General features: G+C 33.5%; 1 protein-coding gene across 2 annotated transcripts in view; it reads left to right on the forward strand.

The window, feature by feature from the left end:
• Positions 1 to 306: 306 nt before the first annotated feature.
• LOC127549941 (thyroxine-binding globulin-like) overlaps positions 307 to 25,482 on the forward strand; it is a 31,268-nt gene continuing 6,092 nt past the window's right edge. The window contains exons 1-5 of one of the 2 annotated variants that reach the window (XM_051978439.1): positions 327 to 350; positions 9,529 to 9,635; positions 18,379 to 19,029; positions 21,888 to 22,161; positions 24,282 to 24,429. In XM_051978439.1, the coding sequence (XP_051834399.1) occupies positions 18,396 to 19,029; positions 21,888 to 22,161; positions 24,282 to 24,429 (1,056 nt within the window). In that variant the 5' untranslated portion in view covers positions 327 to 350; positions 9,529 to 9,635; positions 18,379 to 18,395. Of the gene's footprint in view, positions 351 to 9,528; positions 9,636 to 18,378; positions 19,030 to 21,887; positions 22,162 to 24,281; positions 24,430 to 25,482 lie in introns of both variants that reach the window. The other variant, XM_051978440.1, reaches the window with a different exon arrangement.

A 25,482-nucleotide genomic window follows, 5' to 3' on the forward strand; every position in this document is an offset into this window, starting at 1 on the left:
AGTACAGGTTTTTGCAACTCAGGCTCAGGAGAGGACAGTTGGCTGCCTCCCAGGGTTGTTGTGAAGACCAAATGATATAACAATTTAAAATGCCATACAAAGGCCAGTTATTATCATTATTGTTATTAATAATGAATAGAAACTGCAGCCAAGGAAACTATCCAAAGTTCCACTACCTATCACTTCAGTGCTCTTTACTTTGGCATCTTTGAACTATCTCTTAAAATAGGAGGCTATGCTGCTCATGTTAATATTTAACCAGAACTTTTGTTTCACAATATATCTCCTGGCATAAGTGAGAAAAGAACTCATTCTCGTGGGGACTTGAGGAGGCTCCTTGGGGAGGTGCTGTAAGTACTCATTTCTCTTTAGAAATGTTGTAGTAAGGGCTGTAGAATTGTGTAGTCAGGATTCGCTGGAATTTGGCTCGTCTTTTCTATTTGTTATTTAATAGCATTTCAGTCTTGCCGGCCCACCAAAGTCTTGTCCTGGTAGGGATCTGAGTTTGTCTGGTGACCAAATGGCCTCTCTCAGTCTTGGAGATATGTCTTACTCTAGAATGGCACTTTCTGAACATTGTTCTTGAGGCACTGAGGAACTACCTTTGTAAAGGAAGAAATCCAAATTTCAGAAAGAGGGAAAGAGAGAGAAGAATTCTACAAGAGGGACCCTTGCTTCCTGAGGCATATCGTCTTTTTTTTATATCATTGTTGGTGATGGATATTGCCAAAGAAAACACAGTTACTTAACCGATGGACGATTCTTCCATTTGTTGGATACAAATGTATCCTGTAATTGTACAAAAAAATCACTTCTGAAAAAAAATGCAAATATATTTGTGTTGTGAGTACCTCTATTTCCACTCCACATAAAACCAGAGAGTCTAAGAAAGAATGGCAGAGCCATAAAGAAACTTAGAGGATAGGATGCTAGTACTGGAAGGTATCTCAGAACATAAAATGATAAAATACAGACCACAAACTGATAGAACAAGAAAGGGATTTAGAATACACAATGCCGGCTCTAGAAGGAGACCCAAAAATATCAAATGTTAGAGCTCAAGGGCCTTAAAACAAACTTTTATGGTATAAATTTAGACAAATACTTATTAAGTACCTAACATGTGCAAAGCAATGTGCTGAAGGTAGGAAAAAAAACAAAAATAAGAGTCATTGCTATCAGAGTGATAAAACTATAAGGGACCTTAGAACATAAATTATTAGATTATAGAATGTGACAACTGGAAAGAATTTTAGATGTCAACTGAAACTCAGAAAGAGAAGTCACTTGCCCAGAGTCAATGGTAGAGATAGGACTAGAATCTGGACATAGATTTTTTTGTCAATGAAAAAGCCACTTACTCAGGATAAGGATATTCAAGTTAAGCACTGTTGTTGATGTTGTTGGTCAGTCATCTTTCAGTAATGTGTGATTCTTTATGACCCCATTCGGGTTTGTTTGTTTGTTTGTTTGTTTGTTTGTTTTTTGGCAAAGATACTGCAGTGGTTTGCCATTTCCTTCTCCAGATCATTTTAATAAGGAGGAAACTGAGGCAGGGGTAAGTGACTTGCTCAGGATCACATAGCTATTAAGTGTCTGAGGCCAGATTTGAACTCAGGAAGATTCTTCTTGACTCCAGGACTGACATTCTATCAACTGTGCACCTAACAAGGCATTTTGTTATGAAAGGGACAGTGAAATTTTGGAAAATATTCACAACACAGATTGCCCAATTTCTTTCACTGGAGATTTCCATGAAATAAGAGTTTATAATGAATTTCTGATAATTCCTTCATTCAATATTGAATAAAATATTGGATGATTACTCAATCAGGGGCATAGTCTCTGGTTCTATGTGTGGAGGCAAAGTAGGAATTATGAGATAAAATCCTTCAAGTACTGTCTTTGATTGGAGATCAGATACAAAAATTGTTAACTAGTTTCATATTATATAAGTATATATATAAAATCAATATTATCTCCAAAATCCTATTCAGTTTAGCACTTGAATATGTATATATACATACACATATTTATTCAAATGCTAAACTGAATAGGATTTTGGAAATAATAAGTTCTATTGCCTGAAAGAAGAGAGATCCCTGTGCATTGATCTTATCCCAGAAAAAGTGGAATTTGGGATTAGATAATATTTGTCTGGTTTATAGAGTAATATCCCTTGGGAAACTTTCCAATTCCCATTGAGCAGGGAATAAAAAAAAGGTATTTGATTGATGGGAAATCCTTTATCTAACCCTGTATACATATAGTTATTGTGCATGATACTGTGTGGAGTAAACAAGATCAGGTGCCTCACCTCTGAAAAACCTAAATAGTCAAAAGACAGACCTGCTCACTGAGAGATTGAACTGTGATTCCCCACAGTTGAGCCAACAGATAAAGAACATGCAAATCCAAAACATATTAAAAGTAGGCAATTGCAGTCGGATGATTTGTCAAGGTACTGAATAAAGTCAAGGAAGTTAGATGCCTTAACAAAAAAAAAAAAAATCACAGGGTAACAGAAATTATATTTGAAAGAAACTTTATCAATAATGTAAGGCTAATAATAATAATTCACACTTATGTCTTAAGATTTCTACAGTTTTTTCTCACAAATCATGTAAAATAGATTGTATGAGTACTATATTGCTATGCCTTACTACAGATGAGGAAATTGAACCTTAAAGAAAATTATTTTCTAATGATCACACAGCCTTTCAGTGCTGAGATTGAAACTCAAATCGTTTGACTTGTATATTCAAGGATATGTCAAAAACTAAAAAGGATTCAAGAGCTACCAGTAATTTTTTCAAGAGAAAAAACTTGGTGAGTTCTTGACAGCTCTCTCAGTGAGATCAGGATTCAGTTTCATAGTCTGTAATTTAAAGAACATCAAGAACAAGATATAAGCTATTGTCCTGAGACCAATGAGACATGTAGTAAAACTAGAAAGAACCTTAAAGATCTCATAGAGCAACTCTCTTGTTTTCCAGATAAAAGAATCTGAGACCCAAGGATATAATCTAGTTAGTGGCAAAACTAGAAATGGAATTTTTCTTGTCATACTCATCATAGCCATCATCATCATTATAGTAGTAAAATATAGAGTCACTGTATATCAGATGTGGAAGATAATTTTGAGATACTGTAGTCTGGAGGTTTTTAAATCATTTTTAGCCTTTAACAGACTGGGTAAACTTCTTGACCCCTTCTCAGAATGATCTTTTTAAGTGCATAAAAACAGGATTAGAGAAGAAAATATTGAAATATAGCTATAAAAGCATTAACACAAACACACACACACACACAAAAGTTCAAGACACTTAGATTAAGAACTTCTATTTTAGTCTATCTCATTTTGTATGTAGGGTAACTGAGGTATGCAGAGAATAATTTATAAATTACATAGAGTCAGTGTCACATTAAGTTCTTAATGTAGCATGCTTTAAAAAAATAATACTTTATTGCTACATTTAGTTTTGACACAAGACATACATCTTTACAAAAACCATAACAAACATCGTTAGCAAAATATGTTCCACAAAAACAAATTTGTTGATTGCTTACAGAAAGGAGACATATGCTTTAATGTTGATGCTAAAACATGATAATAACTGTCATATTTGACTGAGTTTTTTATCTCTTCATTTTTATTATATTCTTATTATTGTAGTCACTGTGCTTTTTGTTCCTTTGACTCTTCTTTCTCCACTGTGTATTAATTTATTCAAGTTTATCCACATTTTTCTGAATTACTCATATTTATCATTTCATATGTACCAAAGAATGCCATAATTTGTTGTCATCCCACATTGATAGACTCATATTTTTATTCCAAATCTTTGTTATAAATAATTCACCCATGAATAGTTTGCATGTCTGATTTAATTGCAATTAACCTCTTTAGACTATAGTCCTAGAAATGAAATTTTTCACTCAACCAATTTAGCAAAATTTTTTGCATAATTCCAAGTGTTTTCAAACTGCTGAATCAATTCACAATGCCACCAACAGTGAATTAACATCTCTTTCTTCCAGTAACCAGTTGTTTGGCTGGCTTTTACTATCTTTGCCAACATAATGGTTGTGAAGTGATAATTCTGAATTGTCATAATGCATTTCTCAGATTATAGGTGATTTTGAACTATTTTCAAGTGGTTATTGATAATTTATTTCTTCTTTTGAAAATTATTTGTGCATAGCCTTTAATCATTTGTTTACTATACGTATAAATATTAGGTATTATTATTATCATTATTGGAGAATGTTCTTAATCTCATGGATGTGTCATTTCCCTACAAACTTGAGATGCCTGCCTTTTTGAGAATTATTTCACACAATGATTTTTCCCCTCATTTTCATTTTTTCTTCTTTTGCTTCTTATGAGAAAACAAGGTGGCACAGCAGACAGGACAATGAACCCAAAATCAAGAAGAACTGACTTCAAATATGGCCTTATATATTCAATAGCTGTATGACCCTAACCAAATCTCTTAAACTCTATTTGCCTCAGTTTCCTTAATTGTAAAAGGAGAATAATAGCATCCACTTTGCAGAGTTGTTGTGAGAATCAAATAAAATATTTTAAAGCACTTAGAACAGTAACTGGTATGCAGTAAAAATGTAAATGCTTAGTCCCTTATTCTCCTTCTGATTCTAGCTGCATTCATTTTATTTGTACAGAAGTTTTTTTTTAGTTTTATATGATGTGATGGAAGTTGTCTGAGTTTTTGTTTGGGGTTTGTTTGTTTTTAGAAATATCATCTACTTCTTAATATTTATACTACTTATAACATGAAAGAAATAACATGTTATTCTCCTTTACTATATTTAGTTTTATTTATTTGAAGCTTTTAAAGGTATAAAACATAAAATGCAAAAAATGAATTCAGTTTTTTTAAGAATGCTTTCCAGTTTTCTCAATTCCTGTCAACAACCCATTTTCTAGTCATTTGTATTCATGAAATTACCAACTACTACTCTGTTATTTGTGTTTTTTCTTATCTTATTCTTCTTTTGACCTTTTTTCATCCAATTCCAGATCTTTTTTTTTTTTTTACAATTATTGCTTTGTAAAATAGTTTGAAATTTTGTGCCATCATACCCTACTCCATCCTATTTTTATTTCTTTGTAGCCTTTGGCTTTTTATTTCTTCAAATGAACTTTGTTATTATTTTATGTACTTTATTAATATTTTTTAGTTATTTGATTGGTACAGCATTAAATCTGTAGAGAAATTAGATTTATATAATCTCTTTTTTTACTCTTTTAATACAGTCCATCCATGAACATAGAACATTTCTCCAATTATTTATTTCTACAAAAATTATTTATTAGTTTTAATTAAATTTGTGCTTCTAATATCTTGGTAATTTACTTCCTAGATATATGTGATGTATTTTGTTGTTACTTAATTGGGGTTTCTATTTCTATTTCTTCCTTCTGAGTTTTGTTAGAAACATATTGAAATTTATGCTTTCTAGGATCAACTGAGCCTTCACCAATGCATGAAATACTTTATATTCTTCTCTGATTAAATTATTTGAAATGGTTATTCCAAACTTTCCAAACCCCTTCTCTTTACTCCCTCAATTCTTAACTTCACTGAGAAAAAGGAGGCCATTGGCTTTGTGCTAGCTCTCTCTTCTCCTTTACTTCCCAACTAAATTCCATCTTCTCACACCATCCCCTCCCAATTCTGTCCTCCAATCCAATCCAGCTCCAGTTTCTGAGGAGACGATTTTATTTTGCTAAGGCCAAATCTTCTCCTTTTTATATTATGCCTTTTGTTTTCTCTAGAATTTTCTCCTCAATTATTCTCCCTCCATCTCCATTCTTCTTATCTTCAACTTTTCCTTACCCACTGACTCTTTTCTGTGACCTACAAATGTGACCACTTGTGCCTATCATTAACAAAACAAAAACAAAAATTTCACTTCACCATATCATTCCCTCAAATTATCATCCTATAATTTTTCTGCTTATCATAGCCAAACTATCAGAAATGGTCATTTATATTTGTTGTCTCCATTTCTTCAGTACTAAGGCTACCAGATCCTTTTTGTTGGTAGCCAATAATTTCTTCCTCATTCCTCAAAATTTTATCTCTTCTTTCTCAATTAATTACATACTTTATATATAGTATCCCCTTCCATCTCAACTCCTGTTATCAGATTAAGGTACTTCAATATATGTATGTTTCCTCAAATGTACTAACCTTCTAGCTCCTCAATATGCTCAATTCCTATGACCTTATTTCTCCACTCCACTTCAACCCAGAGTTCACACCCTTGATTATGAATGGCATCTCTCACAATTGCTCAAGCAATAAAGAACTCTGAAGTTTCTTCATCCAACACTACTTTCTTATTCTATTTCTTCCTATATGTCACTCTTCCAAAACCCATCCTTTGTTCTCACAATGACTTATAATCACTCCAATCTTCAGTATTTGCTAGGCCATCCCTCTCCTTTGATTCCACTATCCTTCCTTCCCAATCACATAGAATTCTATATTCTCCTCTCCTCTTAATCCCCTTTATTTTTTTACCACTGTACATTTAGTAAAACTTCAACCAATGCCAAATTACCTCTAGCACTCGCCTTCTGCTTTCCTACTCACAACTGAACAGAATTGGAAGAAGTCTTACACCCAAACTATATCCATTACAGGGTATAATGTAATATAAAAAATTTAAAGAAATCGTTTTACTCTACTACTCTAAACCACTATCTAGAATGGCATGCAAATCTACTTTCTATGCAGGCTCCTAATAGTAATCCTTACTTTTCACCTAAAGCCTTAGTCTCGTAATTTTTAAAGGGACAGAATTGATTCAATTTTATGTACTGAAGTATAGATAGTTCAATGCTGGCTCATAGAGAAGCTCTGTTTTTTTGGTATTGTCAAAATTAGCATAAGCAGGAGAGAATTGATCCATACTCTGTTGCATCTTAGCCTCAAAGGTTGCACAATAATCTATGAAAAAAAAGTTGTGCACCAACTCTCTCTCCACTTTAGTCTTGGCTTGCAATTTTATGAAGTTAAATAATTTACCATCAGAGTAGCTGACTGTGATGTCATTTTCATCCTTGTTGAAAGCATCCAACAACATCAAAACATAGGAGTAAGCATTAAGCTCTGCTTGACTTCATTGGTGACTGAGAAAGTGTGAGTGTATTGTCAATTATCAAGAATCCAGAGAAGCATGCTGTCATGGAACTGCTATATGGTACTGATGAAATTCTCTGTGCAGCCTATTTTTGCCATGCTCTCCCACAAATTATCATGATTAACAATATCAAAAACCTTGGTCCAGTTAACAAATATTATATATAGTCCTCTCTTCTGTTCCTTACATTTATCCTGGAATTGTCAGGCAATGAACACCCATATCTACCATTCCCCAGCCCTTTCTGAAGTAACACTGGCTCTCAAATTTGCCATCAATAACTAAGATCTCTGTGCGTGTGTGTCTGTCTCTCTGTTTGTGTCTCTGTCTGTTTATCTCTGTCTCTCTCTTATTCTCTCTCTCTCTCTCTGTTTCTCTCTCTCTCTCTCTCTCCTCTCTCTCTCTCTCTCTCTCTCTCACACACACACACACACACACACGCACATATACACACAATGTGATTGTCACGGGACAACCAATTTCTCTCTTTTTTTTTTTATAGAAATGTAGAGTGGAGAGTATCTTTGAACTCCTAGAGGAGTAAACTCCTTTTGCCAAATAACTTGGAATATTTCAGTCAGATTTTTTTAAGAGCAGTGAATACCCTGCCTTGCAAATCTAAGCTAGAATAGAATCAGTACCAGCTGCTTTGCCATGTGAGAGGAACCTAATAGCTTTCAAAATCTCTTCTTCAGTTTGAAATTCATCTAGAGAGGGATTGACTTCAACCTCAGATATTTGGTCAATGGATTAAATGTTGGTTGAAGACAGACTGTTGAGAACATTATGGAAGTGTTGAGTACAGGATCATGTTCTTATTAACTAATGTGGCTTCATCAATGCTGAGTAGTTGAGATATACCATAAATCTTTGAACCATAAATAGCCTTCAGGGCATCATAAAAGCTCCAGCAATCCATAAAAGCTAATTGTTACTATCAGCCTAAAACTAAATTTCTTTTTTCCTCCTTACTGAGCCAAGAATCCTGCATCTCTCTAAACTTCACTTACATTTTACTTCTACTGGAATTAAATGCTGCCTTCTTAGCAATGGACAAATTATTCTGTTGGTAAGCCCTGTGGAGTTTTTGGTGTTTGGTTTAATAACCGTGATTTCCCCACCATTTCATCAAAACAACCTTGATGTCTGCAGCAATCTGGGCCCAGTAAATGTGGTGCTAAATACCAAATCTCTTAAAGTTGCCCACTCTCTGCTTCACTATACCAAACCATGAGTTGGCTCAGTTTTCCCTACAAATCAGCAACAAAATGATTGTTCTAGGAGAAGTGCTCTAATTTGCTTAAGTTAAGCTTTATGGTAGTTGTCTTCCCTTACAGCCACCCCCTTTTGTTGAATGAGAAGGTTTAGTTTGGAGAGGATAAATCTATGATTGGTCCATCACTCTGTACCACCCATCACCTTCTTCATTCTCACATCCTATGTATCTAAACACCTTACAATAACAGCCTACTAAATGGGAAGGTTGTGTCTATGATGTTTTATTGCATTTAGATAAACAGAAGGCACTGTTGATGATGAGAAGGTCATGAAACACACAAGCCTTCTGGTGTCAGTGGCTACTGCTGTTGCTGTTTCTACTTCATTCCTCCCAAGGACTCTCTGCTATGTCTGATAATCTATGCCTACTCTGAGAGCATTAAAGTCACCCAGAATTATAATCTTATCCTCTTAGCACATTGATGATAACAGTCTTTAGGTATTAATATAATTTTTCTTTGACATTATCAAATTAGATTTAAGTGAGGCAGAGTTGTGTTGGCTTTCTTCTTTCTTTCAGAGTCATCAGAATGCAGTGGCAAGATAAAAGTGCATGATGTATATACACTGATGATGATGGCAGGGCACTTTCCTGCAAGTGGCATTTTCATTTCATTCACTCCTTTTGAAAGGCATAGTTGCCTGGAATAGATTTGATTGTGAAGCAACTCCAGAGAAATGTGTATTCAGCTCCAGCTTCAGTAAACTGGCCTTCACTTGCCAGTATTGTTTCACTCAGGACTGCTATTTAGATAAGATACTTACTGAGTTCTGCAGCAAGAAGAATTGTTCATCTTTCAATCATACTAGATTTCTTGTTATCTATAAACAGGGGCACATTCCAGGTACCAATTGTGAGTGAAATTGTCTTTGCAAAAGTTTTTATACATTTTGTTGTGTTTCAGCTACATAGTAATATTCCTGTCTGCCATGGTAGACAAACAAGAGCTAGGTTAGGTGAAGCAGATGATTTCTAGCTCTTTCCTCATAACAGAAGATAAACAATGTGGTCTTTTTAAAAAGCCTACTCAGACATCCAGAAAGCTGACAAATCCCCCTGTTGCTTCATTCCAGGAAGAAAACAGTCCTATGTCCTGTACTGTCTGTGTACAGGGTTGTAACTACAGCTACTAGTGCATTTGATCTGCTTCATCAGTTTCCTATCATCACAGGACTTTGAGGTAGGTAAAAATGGTAATATAATATGAGTGATGTCTTTTGATTTGTGAATAAATTGGATTTAAGTGAGGCAGAGTTGTGTTGGCTTTCTTCTTTCTTCCAGAGTCATCAGACTGCAGTGGCAAGATAAAAGTCAAGATGACTAGCAATAGTTTTGTTTGCAGTAGATGATCTTAATGTATTCAACATCTAACCATGCTCTAAAAACTCCTCAGTGCCTGCTTTAGACACTTTCATAGCCTTTGGAACAAATAGGGGAAGTCTTCACATGCTTTAGATATTCAGAGATTCAGGTTTTCCTAATTCACCAGTAAGTTTGAGGCCTATTAGTTGTCATCAACTTGATTTAGATTGTCTGTTGAAATGGTTTTACTGGGGTGTGGCTCCTGTACATGCTACAGCTTCTTGGAACCACAGGTGAGAGTTGGGTAAAAAATGAACACCAATAGTAGATAAGCAGCCCTGAAAAAGGTTTAAGTAGCTCTCACAACAGAAATACTAGCTTCTTCCCACCCTAGTCCATTTTTACAAAACAACCAAAATGATCTTCCTAAAACACACGTTTTATTGTATCATTATCATCACCACTACCACTCTTATTCCATAAACTTCAGTGACTCCATAATGCATCTAGGTTAAAAAAATGAATAAATAAATTTGACATTTAAATCTCTTCACAACCAGGCCTCTTTCTACCTTTCAAATCTTTGGGTATTTTACCCTCCTTCTATGTTTGAAATCTACTGTACTTCTTGCTCTACACATAAAATACTACATTTCTATCTCTTTTCCTTTATATTGGTTATCTTATATACCCAAAATATGCTACCACCTTATCTCCATTCCTTGGAAATTTTTTATTTCCTTCATCTCTCATGAAACATTTCCTGATCTCTCCCACCCATTACCATTAATCAAAATTCCTTCCCAAAAACTCCCTTGCATTTATTTTGTATATACTTTTTTATGGGCATTCTCCCAGGCCCTGTCATTAGAATGAAAGCACCCTGAGGGCAGAAACTCTTTCAATTTTGTCTTTGTATCCCATGCACAAAGCATAATATTTGACACATACTAATAGTCTGACATATAATCCGATTCAATCCAATAAAGATTTACTAAGTACCGGACACTATGCTAGTACTGAGGATATGATTTAAAAAAAAAAATAGTTGCTGCCCTTAAGAAGCTTACAGTCTAATTGAAGGAGACTACATACAAAAGACACAGAAAGAAGCAGAAGAAACTAGGAGATGCCCAACTTGAGAACATATGGCTCCATCAAGTTGAAACCAGACAAAGCAGTAGATACAGAGTGTAGTGAGCCAAAAAGTTGGGTTTCTCTACTTTATAAAAGAAGGTATTGGGAGAAACTTACTGTTCCACTCTCCAGTTCTCCAACCAGAGAGGAAAGATTGGAAGCTCTAACTACAATCCATTGAAAAATGTGTTTTATTTGAGAGGAAGAGTGGTGAGAAGGAAATATACAGCTATGTTTTTAAAGTTTAAGTTATTCTTACAAGTAGCCTTGTGAAAATGAAGTCTCATAAATATAATCATTTTTCTACTTTTTTAGCACTTCTGAAAAATTGGCTCTGAACAGAGATAGCAAAACAATTACTGCATATGATATGTAAAAACAAAATCATATTTGAATTAGCATGTGCCAGATTTTGACATGGGAATGATCAGCCACAATCAGTCCATATAGTCATAAGATAGATGTATTATGTTAATATAATCTATTTGTTGTACTTGAGCATAAAGTGTTCTTTACAATAGCTATTTATATAACCAGTTTGAAGAGAAAAACCACTAGAACAATGAAAACTGATAAAAGATAAAGATAAGAGTTTAAGTAAAAGATATACATATATCCAAAGTTTAAAAAAAATCCTGAAAATATGATTCAATATATCATTAAGATTCACATTACTGATGGAAAGAAAATACCACCTTTTTTGTTTTGTATGAATGTTTAAGGAAGCTATGTTTCTTAGTAAACTCATGAATGGCAATGCCACATCAAGAGAAATTAACAATGTAATTGTGGTATTTTTTTAAAATGAAAATGACATTATGTGATAGAACTATATTGAATGGCCACTCATGCAATTTGGACATCTTGCATATTTCATAAATAACTAGCTGTATACAGAAACATGAGTGAGGAACTATATACAATTTTCCAAGTTTTCACAAGAGTAAACAACTTTTTTTTCAGTGTTTTAAAGCTGTCCACTAAAAAGAACTGCCTTAGAAAATTGTATAATAATATAGGAACAGAGAATAGAACAAGTCTGTATTATTACAAAACCCAATGTCTTTCTCATTCCAAGGTACTTTTAAAAATGTTTGAGATAAAAAAACTGACCATTTTTCTTAGTTATCATAATAAAAATTTTCCCTTGAAATTTTGATAGATTTTTTTTGTGAAGAGTACAAAAGGCATTTCAAGGAAATCAAAAGAATTTAAAATATGCCATAATTTAAAAATATTTTATTTACTTGCAGAGTGAGACATCAGCCAAAGTTAACTGTAGTTAAGAATACAAATTTATTTTTAATATCTTTACTGCAAAGAATGATAGAAAATGACGAGTACTTTTGCCTCACAAAGCAAAATGAAGCAGTGCCAGTCTAAAGCTTGGCAAGAGAACCACTTAAGCAACATCATCTTGAGACTATTTCAGGATGAAAATGGATGGATGAAAACAATTATTAAAAATACAGAATATATGCAAAGATTTTTATTAAAAATTTATGCCATCAAGACCAATAGAAATCCCTCACTTAGACCTCTTAGAAGAGTCCTATCTGTGCTAATAGATGATGCAGAAATTGCATGAAAGAGAACAAAAGTAGAAAAAGTAAATGACTTAGATCAAATATTTATAGAAAATATTTATGATGAAAATTACAAAAATGTGAAGGTACTGAGAGATTGATTTAGAAGATAGCTAATAAAGGGAAGAGTTTTAAAATATTAATATTAATACTAAAACAGGCAATAGGGCTTAATAAGCATCTGTAATCTGGGTGACCGTGGACAAGTCACTTAACTCTGCTTCAGTTCCTCATCTGTAAGTAGAACTGGAGGAAAAAAAATGGCAAATATCTTTACCAAGGAAATCCAAAAATGGGATCACAGAGAGTTGAACATGACTGAAGTGAATGAATAACATCAATAGTGTCCATTTTCCCAGCTATATGCATTTAAAAAAAAAAAGTCATCTGAACTTAGAGCATGAAGATATTAGTAGGGCACACATAGGCTTTCACAAGTGATGTTCTATAAAAAACATATCTTCAACATTACACAATTGACTTAAAAACGAAAAAAAAAATACAAGATTCCGCTGTATTTATTATTTAGTGATTACTAAAAAGCTTTTGGTTTGGAAGAGCAGAATGCATCCTCTAAATGTTTTCTTCCAACAAAGAGGCTCCCATCTTTATAAACAAATCAACTTAGATTCCATGAAAGATACAGCAACAAAGATAAACTTATTCGATAATACTCTAATCATAAGCACCTAACCATGGAGCTGTAAAATATGTATGCTCATAAAAGAGGTCTGCACCTCTGATGGAGGCAGAGCAACCTCTAAATTGAAGAATTCCTTGTATGTGGAGAGGTTGTCCAGTTATTCCTGTTTGCACAAGACATCATCAAATGCCAATACAATGAATAACCTCTTGAAAGCAATCAGTGACCACCCAAAAGAGTTTTACCTGACAATCCACACAGGAAAAAACAAATCGATACATCTGTTGCCCAAATTAAGTCATGCAATTGGATAGACAATGTATAGAGTTTATTTATTAGTGCATCTATTTGTCATGGACAGAAAATACAAATGGCCAATTAAACAGAAAGAGGAGGTCTCCTTTTAATCACTCCAAATTTCTCCCAGAAACAAAGGCCTAAATTTTTGATGCCAATATGCTGCCAGTTATAGGGCTGCAGGGCATGGTACCTACTAGTCTTCAAAGAGTCTAAAATTGATGGCTTTCACACAGAAGAAAATTGAGAGGCAAATGATGAGTATCAGCAGGTGCTAACATATATAAATAAAGAACTTTGAAGAACGAGATAAAAGATTTCCTGGAAATTGTATGATAAAAAAAAATTAGTTTGTCACATCCAGAAGGTGAGAAGTAACAAGTATGAGACCCCAGTGTCCCCTAGCATCCTTTTGGTGTAAAGAGAAAGTGAGGAATGTTGGATATTTTCTCTATTAGAAATTTAAAGGAAGACTTGTACAAGTTGTATATTTGAACATTATTTGGCTGCTTCTCGTTTTTTTAAAATTCTTGCTCTACAAATAAAATATAAAAGTAAATACTGCTTGTTGATTTTAATTGGTCTACTAATGCAATTTTCATTGATTTTATACATTTGTATATTTCTAAATATGAACAGATAGCAAATTCATTTGCCACAGACAAATATAATGCATTTGGTCTTAGTCTATCTGAACAAAAATGGTTAATATATTGGTAATAGTATATTGAAAAAAGTTTAAAACTCAGATTTCTAGTGTTTGCTATTTTCATAACCTATGTTTCTCCTCCCTTTCCAGTGTTCTTATACTTTTCTCCCTGCTATATATTCTTTGATCCTCTTAGCTGTTCCACAAACAAGAAGCTCCATCTCTTAGCTCCACACATTCTCTCTTATTGAAATATTCCTTGCTGTCTACTCATGTGTCCTTCTGGCTTCTCTACCTTAAAGTTCCAACTAAAATCTCATCTTTTACATGAATTATTTCTCAATCCCTCTTAATTATAATGTTGTTGTCCACTCATTTTTAGCCAATCATATCCAACTCTCTGTGACTCCATTTAGAGTTTTCTTGGCAAAGACACTGGAATGGTTTGCCATTTCCTTCTTCAGCTCATTTTATAGAGAAGAAAACTGTGGCAAACAGGGCTAAGTGACTAGGAAGTATCTGAGGCCAGATTTGAACTTAGGAACATGAGTCTTGCACACTCTAAGCCTGGCACTCTTTCCACTCCATCACATAACTCCCCTCGTAATTCTAATGCCTTCTCTTTTTTAATTATTTCCTATTTATCTTGTAATAGCTTGTTTGTACATATTTGTTTACTTGTTTCTCCTTCCCCGCATAAATTGTGAAATTATAAGTTTTATAATTTATAAGTTGCAATTGAAAAGATTGTTAAGTATTTTGTCAATACTTAAATATGCTTGTTCATTATATATTTGAATAATTTGTTAAAATCATAATAAATTTTTTTATTTTATTTTAACAAAACATAAGCTAAGAAAACTATTCATGTAGATGGTTTTAAGTTGTAAAAGAGCACAATAAATTTTTTGTGAAAAAAATAGGGGCAAAGTGCTACTATATCATGTTTGAGATCTTGAATAAGCTTGAAAGGCCAGTCCTTCTTAGGAGTCACAGATTTGAGGGGAGAGCTATTCTTTGATGGCTTCTCTTAGCTTAGTATATGACTAGAAAGGTATGTCATAGCAAGGCTTATTCAATCTGGCATTAGATATAATTTGTTAAATCCATGAGAATTTGAGCTCCTGGGTTTCCTTCTTCAATTTTCTGGTGAATGGCCTGCACTATAGGCAGCACTTCTCAGACACTAAATCATATGACATCATATGGCTCCTATGGGGCTTTCCATCCCCAGAACTAAGAACATCTTTCCTTGCATAGTCTCAGGAACATGCCAAACCTGCATAATCCTGGATGGTACTACATCAAGTGTCTGTCCTTTCTTATCTCCATCTAGACTGATGTGAAGTCCTTTGAATCCAGACAAATGTTTTAAGCATGGTATTCAGTCCTACATTATCATTAGGTGTTCCATGGGTCCTTATTAAGTGAAGAAAGTATTGAATTGAAAATAAATCAAATCACCTATTACTTAGCTCTGTGAATTTGGTCAAATATCTAGACCTTGGTTTTCTCATCTGTGAACTGTGATTAGTATAATAGATAACCTCTTGAAGTCCTTTACCACTATTGCCTTCTGTATTCTAAGATTCCTTCCAACTCTGACATTCTATATGGCTCTATGACTTGAGAGCCTTTAATGGTTCCAATATTCTAATAATCTATACTTCAGTGTTCCTGCACTAATGTCTTCTTCAGATACTCCATTGTATTCTGAGGGTAAATCTGGGCTCTCTGGTGCCAAAGGAAGCATGAGCTCTGGCAGGTACAATGAAGTTGGCAAAATTTCTAGGAAAGGCCCACCAACTGAATGTGTGTCTGTGGAGGCACTAATCACTAGAAGGCTGGCTACCAGGTAAAAATATTGGGATAATAGCAACTAAATGAAGACCATCTAGGAAGGCACAGAGGGATTATTTTTAGGAGAAACAATTTTTAATGTTTTATTTTAATTCAGAAAGTAAATCCAGTAAAAATTATTTGAGCATAAAATTTTTTATTTATTTTTACTTTATGAAGTAAAACAAGCATTTCCATGAATAATACAATAAAAAGATGATTGCATGTGAAACTGCAAGTCTTCTATGCACAACTTGATATTCCCTTCAAATATGCAACATAATTATCATGAAAATTTCTTTTTTCCTTTGTTTTTTCTTCTGCACTTTTCCCCACTCTCGAGATTATCATCATTAAACACACACAAAAATGTGCATGTGTGTATGTGTATGTGTGTGTACAAAATTATTCTATATATCTACTTCTTAGTTCTTTCTCTGGTTATATTTATAATCTATTCACTCAAAGTAATTCTTAAAACAATTTTTGCAGTTATTGGATACAAGGTTCTCTTGGTTCTGCTCATTTTGCTCTTCATTATTTTATGCAAGTCTTTCCATGTTTATGTAGGCTCACTGAATTCACCATTTCTTATACCACAGTAGTATTCCATCACAGTCATATGCCACAACTTATTCAGCCATTCCCCAACTGATGTACCCCTGCAATTTCCAGCTCTTTACTGGAAATTTGCACAAAGAGAGCTGCTATAAATGTTTTAAAACATATAAGTTCTTTTCCTTTTTCCCAAATCATCTTTGGAAATAGACCACATAGCAGCAAGATAATTGTACAAATATGTTTATATATATATTGATGTTAACATATGTTTTAAGATGTATAATATATATTGGATTACTTGCCCTCTAGGGGAGGTGTTGGGGAAAGGAGAGGAAAATTTGGAATACAAGGCTACACAAGGATAAATGCTGAAAAATTATCTGTGCATATGTTTTGAAAATGAAAAGCTTTAATAATTTTTTTAAAAAAGGAAATAACTCACATAGTGGTATTGCTGGACCAAAAGATATAGGCAGTTTAATAACTTTTAGGGCATAATTCCATTTAAAATGGTTGGATCGGTTCACAATTCCACCAACAATGAATTAGTGTCCCAATTTTTCCACATCCCCTCCAACATTTTTCTATCTTCCTCTTCTATCACTTTAACCAATCTGGTAGGCATAAAATGATAACTTAGGTTTGTTTTAATTTTTGATCTGTGTCTATGGAAGGAAGATTCAATAAATCTAAATTATTGACAAATGAGTTAGGGCTTACTTTACTATATGTCTGACTAGTTTTTGTTAAAAATTATAATAAATTATTTTATTTTAATAAAATACAAGTTAAGAGAACTATGTAGATGGTCTTAAACTATAAAGGAATGTAATAAACTTTTCTGGGAAAAATATGAATAAAGCATCACTGTATCATGTTTGGAAACCACTAAATTAGGGTGAGACTCTCCTGGGGAACTAGAGAAGTTAAGGGAAGAGCATTTCTTTGGTAACTCCTCTTGGCTTAATAAACAAGGGAACATATCATAGCAAGGCTTTTTCTTTCTGGTACTAGATGCAGCTTGCTGAATCCATGAGTAGTTGAAACAGGCAGTGTTTACCTCCAAAGCCTCTAGGCTCACTTCTTTCATCTATAGACTTTCTTTCCCTTTCAAAATCTTCTGTTCTCCTATCCTTTAGAGGTCAGCATTTCTTCCTTGCTTCATCCTTCCTGGAAGGAAGAAAATTATAGTCATATTGAGAATCTCTAGCCTAGAAGTCTAGGATTGGTTCTATTATAAACTGGTTGTGTGACTTTTAGGAAGTCATTTTCTGTGAGCTTCATTTTCCTCCTCAGAAAAATAAGGGGGTCTAACTAAGTAATCTGTAAGTTTCCTTATAACTCTAAAATGCTATTAAATGCTCTGAATCAGTGATCCCTGAAATTCATACTAGTGAGAGGGACTTAGATACATGTATTTTAGGGAGGTCAATGCTTAGCCCAAGTGAATGAATTAGCAATAATAGAATTTCAGTAACTATTCACTGAGCATCTTTTCTTTATTTTTTAATTTTTATTTTTCCTTTCTTTTTAATTGAAATAAAACTAAAATACCATAAATTGTACCAAATACTACAAAATAGTACAAATCTTACAAATCACAAAAAGAGAGGGCCATGTAACAAATCAGACTATGTAATGGAAAACACAGCGGTACCACCTCTCCTATTAGTCATCTGAATCCTTATGCTTCACTGTAGACTATGAATCTATTCAGAGGAAACCACAATACCCTGATAATAAAGTCTTGTCCTTCCATTATATTGTCAACTCTTTCTTTTTCTCATCTTTGTTTCTCCAGCATAACTTTGGACATAATAGTCACTTAAAAAGGATTTATTGAATTGCATTGAATTGAATGATTTACTTCTGAAAACTAGATAATCTCCTATTCTTTCATCCTCTGCAGATATATCTTCTACCAAAATGTCATCTTCCTTCTACATTGTTTTCATAGTTCTTGGGCTTCATGCTACTGTTCATTGTTTTCCTGGTACTCAGCATGAAGGTAAAGGTAATGAAGTCAAACATTCTATTCCAAGGAACTCAACCTTATACAAAATGTCCACAAATAATGCTGACTTTGCATTCAACTTATATAGGAAAGTGGCCTCAGAGAACACTGGGAGGAATGTTTTCTTCTCCCCAGTGAGTGTGTCCTCAGCCTTGGCTATGATATCTCTTGGTGCCCAATCAGACACACAAATTCAGATCCTACAATGTCTGGGCTTCAACCTGACAGAGATGCAAAAGGATGAAATCCACCATGGTTTCCATCACCTTATCCATACCCTGAATCTCCCTAACAAGGAACTTGAATTGAAGGCAGGAAATGCTCTCTTCATCCGAAAGCAGGTGAAAATTCTCACCCAGTTTACAACTGACATCCAGAAGCTGTATGAGTCAGAGGCCTTTTCTACTGATTTCTCAAATGTTTCAGCAGCTGAACAGAAGATCAATAATTATGTGAAGAAAAAGACCAAAGGGAAGGTTGTAGAGGTGATCAAAGATCTTGTTCCAAATACTTACATGATCCTAGTAAACTTTATTTTCTTTAAAGGTAAGGACTTTTACATAGATTATTATGCATTTCAAGTTTACTTTCCTGATACCTTTTTTCATAAGACATCATAGTATAGAGGAAAGAGCTTAATGATCTTGGCACGGATGAGAAGATGAACTAAAGTATTTAATTTCAACACACACTTAGTGGTGCAGGGATAGAGTGCCAGCTCTGGAGTCAGAAAAATTATTCTTCCCGAGTTCAAAGTCTTACCTCAGAACACTTAATAGCTATGTGATTTTTATTTGCCTCAGTTTCCTCATTTGTCAAATGAGCTAGAGAAGGAAATGCAAACCATTCCATTATATTTGCCAAGAAAACCCCAATAGGAGTCATTAAGAGTCAGAGCCAATTGAAGTGACTAAACAAAAATACAATGTGTAAAATTAGAAGTTACAACCTGTCTGGCTTTTGTTTCATTATCTGTAATATGAGGAGATTGAATTAGATTGCCTCTCATGATCTTTCCTCACCTTAATTTATAGTCCAGTGATCTATAAAATGTAGATGATAACACTTGGACTTCATCAGAATTCTAAGGAAAGCACTTTGCAAAATGTAAAATGCTATGATAATGTCAACTGCTTCAGTGTTGTGAGAATGATTGGTTGCTAGAAGAACAGTGTGATAGAATAAAGAGCTACTAGACAACTGATCTAAGAAGTGGCAAAAACTCTGTCCAAGCATCACCCCTGATACAAACGTATTGGGTGATTCTGAATAATCATTTCTTTTCTTTTTTATATACATAATGTTTACTTTTGAATTGAAATAAACCTAAAATACTATAAATTGTACCAAATACTACAAAATAGTACAAATCTTACAAATTACTATAACCTTTACTATATATATATATATATATATATATATATATATGTATATATATATTACTACATATGTTTAAACAAAAAAGTATTTGAATTATTTTCCTCAGAAGTATTGATTTATTTTTTCCACTTAATAATATTTTATTTTTTTTCCAATTACATATGAAGATAGTTTTCAACATTCACTTTTCTAAGATTTTGAATTCTAATTCTTTTTCTCCCTCCCACCCCTCACCTGTCACCAAAGTGGCAAGAAAGCTAATAGAAGTACAATAATGTACAATAATATTAAATATATTTCCATATTAGTCATGTTGTGAAAAAAGAATCAGAACAAAAGATAAAAACCACAAAAAATTTTTAAAAAGTGTAAACAGTATGCTACAATCTGCATTCAGATGCCATAGTTCTTTTCCTGGATATGGATAGCATTTTCCATTATGAGTCTTTTGGAATTCTTTTAAATATGAACAATCATTTCCCTGCTCCTCCCCTGACATAAGGCTTGAGATAAGAGCTTCTTTTCTGGCTTCCTTCTATTAATATTAATCCATTAATATAATTAATATTAATTAACTAATAGATATAAAATGTGGTATAATATATCTATTCTCTACATAATTATTTATATATTAGCTTCTCTCAATACAAGCTTTTTTGAGAAGATAGTTTTCTTTTTAGTATCTTTAGTCTTATCACTTAGAACAATGCATGGCACTTAATAAATGCTTGCTGATTGATTGGATACATAGAGGTGGAAGTTACTTCCATAGAGGAGATAAGTCAATCCATGGTAGATGATAAAGTCATTAAGTGGGAGCATATAGAAAGTGAAGACAACCCAGAACATAGTCTTGGATACACCCTCAATTATAGACCATATTATAGATATAGACCTATAAAAGAGTTGAAGAAGGAGGAGTCAGAAAGGGAAAAGGAGAATCAAGATGTCATGAAAATTCAGAGAATAAATAGTATAAAGCATGCCAACACTGTTAAATCAAAGATTTAATCAAATCTTTCAAAATCAAATCAAATCAAAGAAATCAAGAAGGATCAATATTGAGGGAAAAAACTCTACTATTTGTTAATTAAAAGAGTATTGGTAACTTTGTAGAGAAGGGCTTAATTTGAATGATAAGATTGGAAATCAGATTGCAAAAGGTAGGACAGGAAGTGGTAGAAACAAATTCAGACAGATTTTTTCAAGAGATTGGCTCCTGAGAGTAAAAATGATAAAATGGTGGGATGAAGAGAAAGACATTGAACTCCATGAGAAAAGATGGGGAATGACTTTTTTGTTCTTGTTCAGTCATTTTTCCAGTCAAATTCAACTCTGGGTGGCCCCAGTCCAGGTTTTCTTGGCAAAAATACTGGTATATTTTGCCACTTCCTTCTCCAGCTCATTTTACAGATGAGGAAACTGAGGCAAACAGAGTTAAATGACTTACGTGGGGGTCACAGAGCTATTAGGTATTTGAAGCCAGCTTTGAATTCAGAAAGATGATTCTTCCTGATTCCACATCCTGTACTATCTATTGTGTCACCTAACTCTTCAAACTAGTATTTTGAGTAGGTGATAAATATCAATGGAGTGAATTTCAAATAAGGAGGGATAGTTGAACATTGGTGGCAAAGGGAAACAGTGATATAGAAGAAGGAATGTTCTATCTGCCCCTCCATGACCAGTACTTCAAGAACAATAAAAATACTATTAAATTTCTTTCCAAATGTAACATCTATGATTCACGAAAGCTGACTTCTGTCATTTACTAGTGTGGGCCTCTCTTCACTTTTTTGAGCTTCAAATTTCTCATCTATAAAACTGGGATAATAAAATACGTCCCACCTCTCTCATAGAAATCTTATAAATAAAGTACTTTGAAAATTTTTAAAAGCCCTTATAGAAATGAGTAGTAATGATATGATTAAGGTTTAGCTCTAATCTTTCCCAGTTGTTCTGTGGTTGAACTATAAATTTTCTTCCCCAGGAAATGTAATGATCTCTTTTCTTTGTCCCTTTAGCTAAATGGGAGAAACCTTTTGATCCTCTAGAAACCAAGCAAAATGGCAATTTTTACATGACAGAGTCAGTTGTGATAAAGGTTTCCTTCATGCACCAAGTTGAAGAACACTTTTACTTCATGGATAGGATATTGAACTGCACTGTACTTCAGATGGACTACAGTAAAAATGCACTGGCCATTTTTGTTCTTCCTGATGAAGGCCAGATGAAGTTGCTGGAGGACACTCTAATGTCAACAACTCTGAGAAGATGGAACCACTTGCTCCAGAAAGGGTAGATGGAGAAGTTTTTTTAGGACATAAGTGCCAGTACTGGAAAGAACAATCTAGGTTGTGAACCTAAACTCATGTTTTCTACTCTGGTCAGCCCAATCTAGGATCTCATTGCCTGATTTAGCCACATGAATCAGCCCCAGATTTCATGCCCAAGTCAGTGTGACAGAGTGGATTCAGAGCCCTGGGTTTCAATTTTGGCTTCAGCACTTATTAGCTGTGTGACCCTGGGAAAGTCACAGAATCTGTCTGAATTTCAGTTACCTCATTTATAAAATGAGGGAAAATTGGACTTGATATTTTCTAGCATTCCTCTGAACTCTAAATCTAAATTCTTTTGTTTGGGGTGGGAGAGGAAACTACTTAAAAAAAAAAAAAAAAGAAGTATTATTCTCTACTCTAGCTAGATTTAGAATCTAAGGACTTGAGCTCAAAATTAGTTCTACTATTTCTATTTGTCTTATGTTATATGTGTGTGTGTTTTTCAGTCTAACTTCTATTATAATTATGCAAGTATCTTTTCAACTCCCTATCAGATTATCATTTCTTTGAAATCAAAGACTATGCAATTCATTTTATCTTTATATCTCTAGCACCTAGTATAGGGTCTTGACCTAGATAGACACCTTTATTTAATGTTTACAGTTATTCATGACTTCTGTACTAAAAGACTAATACTATAGTAAGTCTATATTAAGGATCTAAGCACTGGGAAAGAGTAAAAAAGTGAATAAAATTCACTGTATCTTCAAACATCTCTTCCTACTGATCACTCCTTAAATGTGTTATCTCCTATTAGAATATAAACTCATTGGGGACAAGAATTGCATTACTTTTATACTTATAGCAATAGCACTTAGTATAGTACTATTGTTAATAAAAATGTTTAATAAAAATGTTTTTAATAATTTTTTTCTCAAGGAACATAGTCAAATAGGATTATATAATATATGAAAGAACTACAAAACAAAATAATATATAAGATATCAATAAAGGACTTTGTGAGGTCTGAGTTAGAAGAAAGCATTTATTACTGAGGGGAATATGGAAGAGTTTTCATAAAGTACTTGAACCAGATTTTCGAAGTTAGATAGGACTTCAATTCACAAAGTGAGGAACTGAGTCTCTCTATCAAATGGAATTTCTTCCCTTTCTGACTCTTAAGAATATTATGAGAATCAAATGAAATAATGAATGTGAAAATGCTTTGTAAATTGGAAAGAATTCTGTAAAGTGCTATATCAATATAAAATTTAAAAAAAAAAAAGTTGGTGAGCAACTAGATGGCACAGTAGATAGATCACCAGGAGGACCCGAGTTCAAATTTGACCTGACACTTAACACGTCTTAGTTGTATGACTCTAGGCAAGTCATTTAACTCCAATTGTCTCAGGGAAAAAAAATAATAATAAGGTTGGGAAGAAGTGGGACAAGCTTTGTGTAATAACACACATTGGTGTTTTCAAGACCTTACTAGGCCAATTTGAACTTTGATAAAAAGAAGTCTATATACCTCATCAAGATCAAGAATTTTCTAACATTAAACTTATGGGGAGGTGTTTTTAATTTAATTTGTAATTTTAATTTATTTTACATTAATAAATATATAACAAATTATAATAGGGGTTATGTTATAAATAATAAGCTTTAATTTTTTTAAAAATTAACCATTTTACTTATTTAAAAACAAATACACACGGTCAAGCAAAACAAATTCATACATTGTCCATGTCCAAAACTGCATTCTGCATATTGAGTCTATCATAACAAACTGTCCCTCATTTGGCATGTTGTCTTCTAGACCTGCCATATCCACTCCTCCTTTGCTATGAAGTGGTAGAAAGGAGAAAGATCACTGATCATTTAAGGCACATTTCTTCTCCTATATTCCCTGATCTGTCATTTCATATGTTTAATTCAAATTTCTGGAATCTCTGAATCAAGAGAATCTTTCCCAAATAAGCTGTGCTATTTCTCTAAGTAACATTCTTTATTCAGTTTACTATATCCCATACTTGTCATTTCCAATTTCTACTGAGACTCCTAGTGTCAGGAGTTTGGATGAGGATAGCAGATCCTGTGAGGGTGAAAGGCTAATCTCTTATTCTCTCTCTTTAATAGGTTAGTGAATTTATACATTCCCAAGTTTTTCATTTCTGCTTCATATAACCTGGACACCATCCTCCCAGGAATGGGAATGCAAGATGCTTTCACTAACCAGGCAGATTTTTCTGGTATCTCAGAACATTTCAAACTGAAGATTTCAAATGTGAGTTGACTAATTTATAATAGATTCTTTTTAACAAAAATAACACAAAGTCTTCCACTTGAGTTTAAATCAATTATATTAGCATAACATAGAAGAGATGTGCATAGACAACTGTTTCTGGGGAGGGAGGTGAATTGTAGATTGAGATATGCTGGAACCAGCGTGAATCAGCCCAAATGAGCCAAAGTTAAATTTTCAATGGGAGCATTGCCACTTGAAAATTGATCAACATTACAAATAACAATTCATTTTATTCGTTTGCTGATTTCTAGACTTAAGAAAGTTTTGGAGAAAATGTTAATATTATTAATGTTGCTGATTACATTGAAAATATTAATGCACATTAAATTTTAACATGTACATTTTGGGTTTTTTTTGTTTTATTTTGTTTTTAGAGCTAGTTGTTAAACATTTACAAGCACATAACTGGCTGCAAATTGACTGAAATCTTACTAAGTATTAGAAATGTGACAAAGTGATAAAAAAAAAACTAATTCAGTCTCAATTTGCATTAATAGAAGGATAATGTCCATAATGAGGGAGATTACAGTACTATCATTCTTTTACCTCACACCAAACCATTTGGCCACAACTGGATCAGTTTGTTCTGTTTTAGAAACCACATTTTGGAGTAAGATTGTCAAACTAGAGAGCTTTCAGAATAAGCTGATCAGGACAGTGAAATTGCTTCAGTCTTTATAAATTTCGTTTTTCTTCATGTCCTAGGAAAAAAAATTGCATTTACAAACTAAAATCTCGAATTTGATTCCTGACTCTGGGTGCTTATTAGCTGTGCTGTGACTTTAGATAAATCATATAGATGACTGTTGGTTTCCCAGAATCAGAGAATTTGAGAGTTGGAAAGGACCAAACAATACACACAAAAGGAATTCTTAATATGACATAACTACCAAATGATATATACTTTTGTGTGTTCAGTGTCTGTCTTGGGTATCTCCCTTCTCTCTATAGCTTCCTTCCCCTGAAGTATTTTTAGTCATAGAATATTACCCTCTAGTCTCTGAAACCTTTGAAATTTATTTTCCTCCATCT

Source organism: Antechinus flavipes, chromosome 2 (assembly GCF_016432865.1).
Source record: "Antechinus flavipes isolate AdamAnt ecotype Samford, QLD, Australia chromosome 2, AdamAnt_v2, whole genome shotgun sequence".
NCBI lineage: Eukaryota > Metazoa > Chordata > Mammalia > Dasyuromorphia > Dasyuridae > Antechinus > Antechinus flavipes.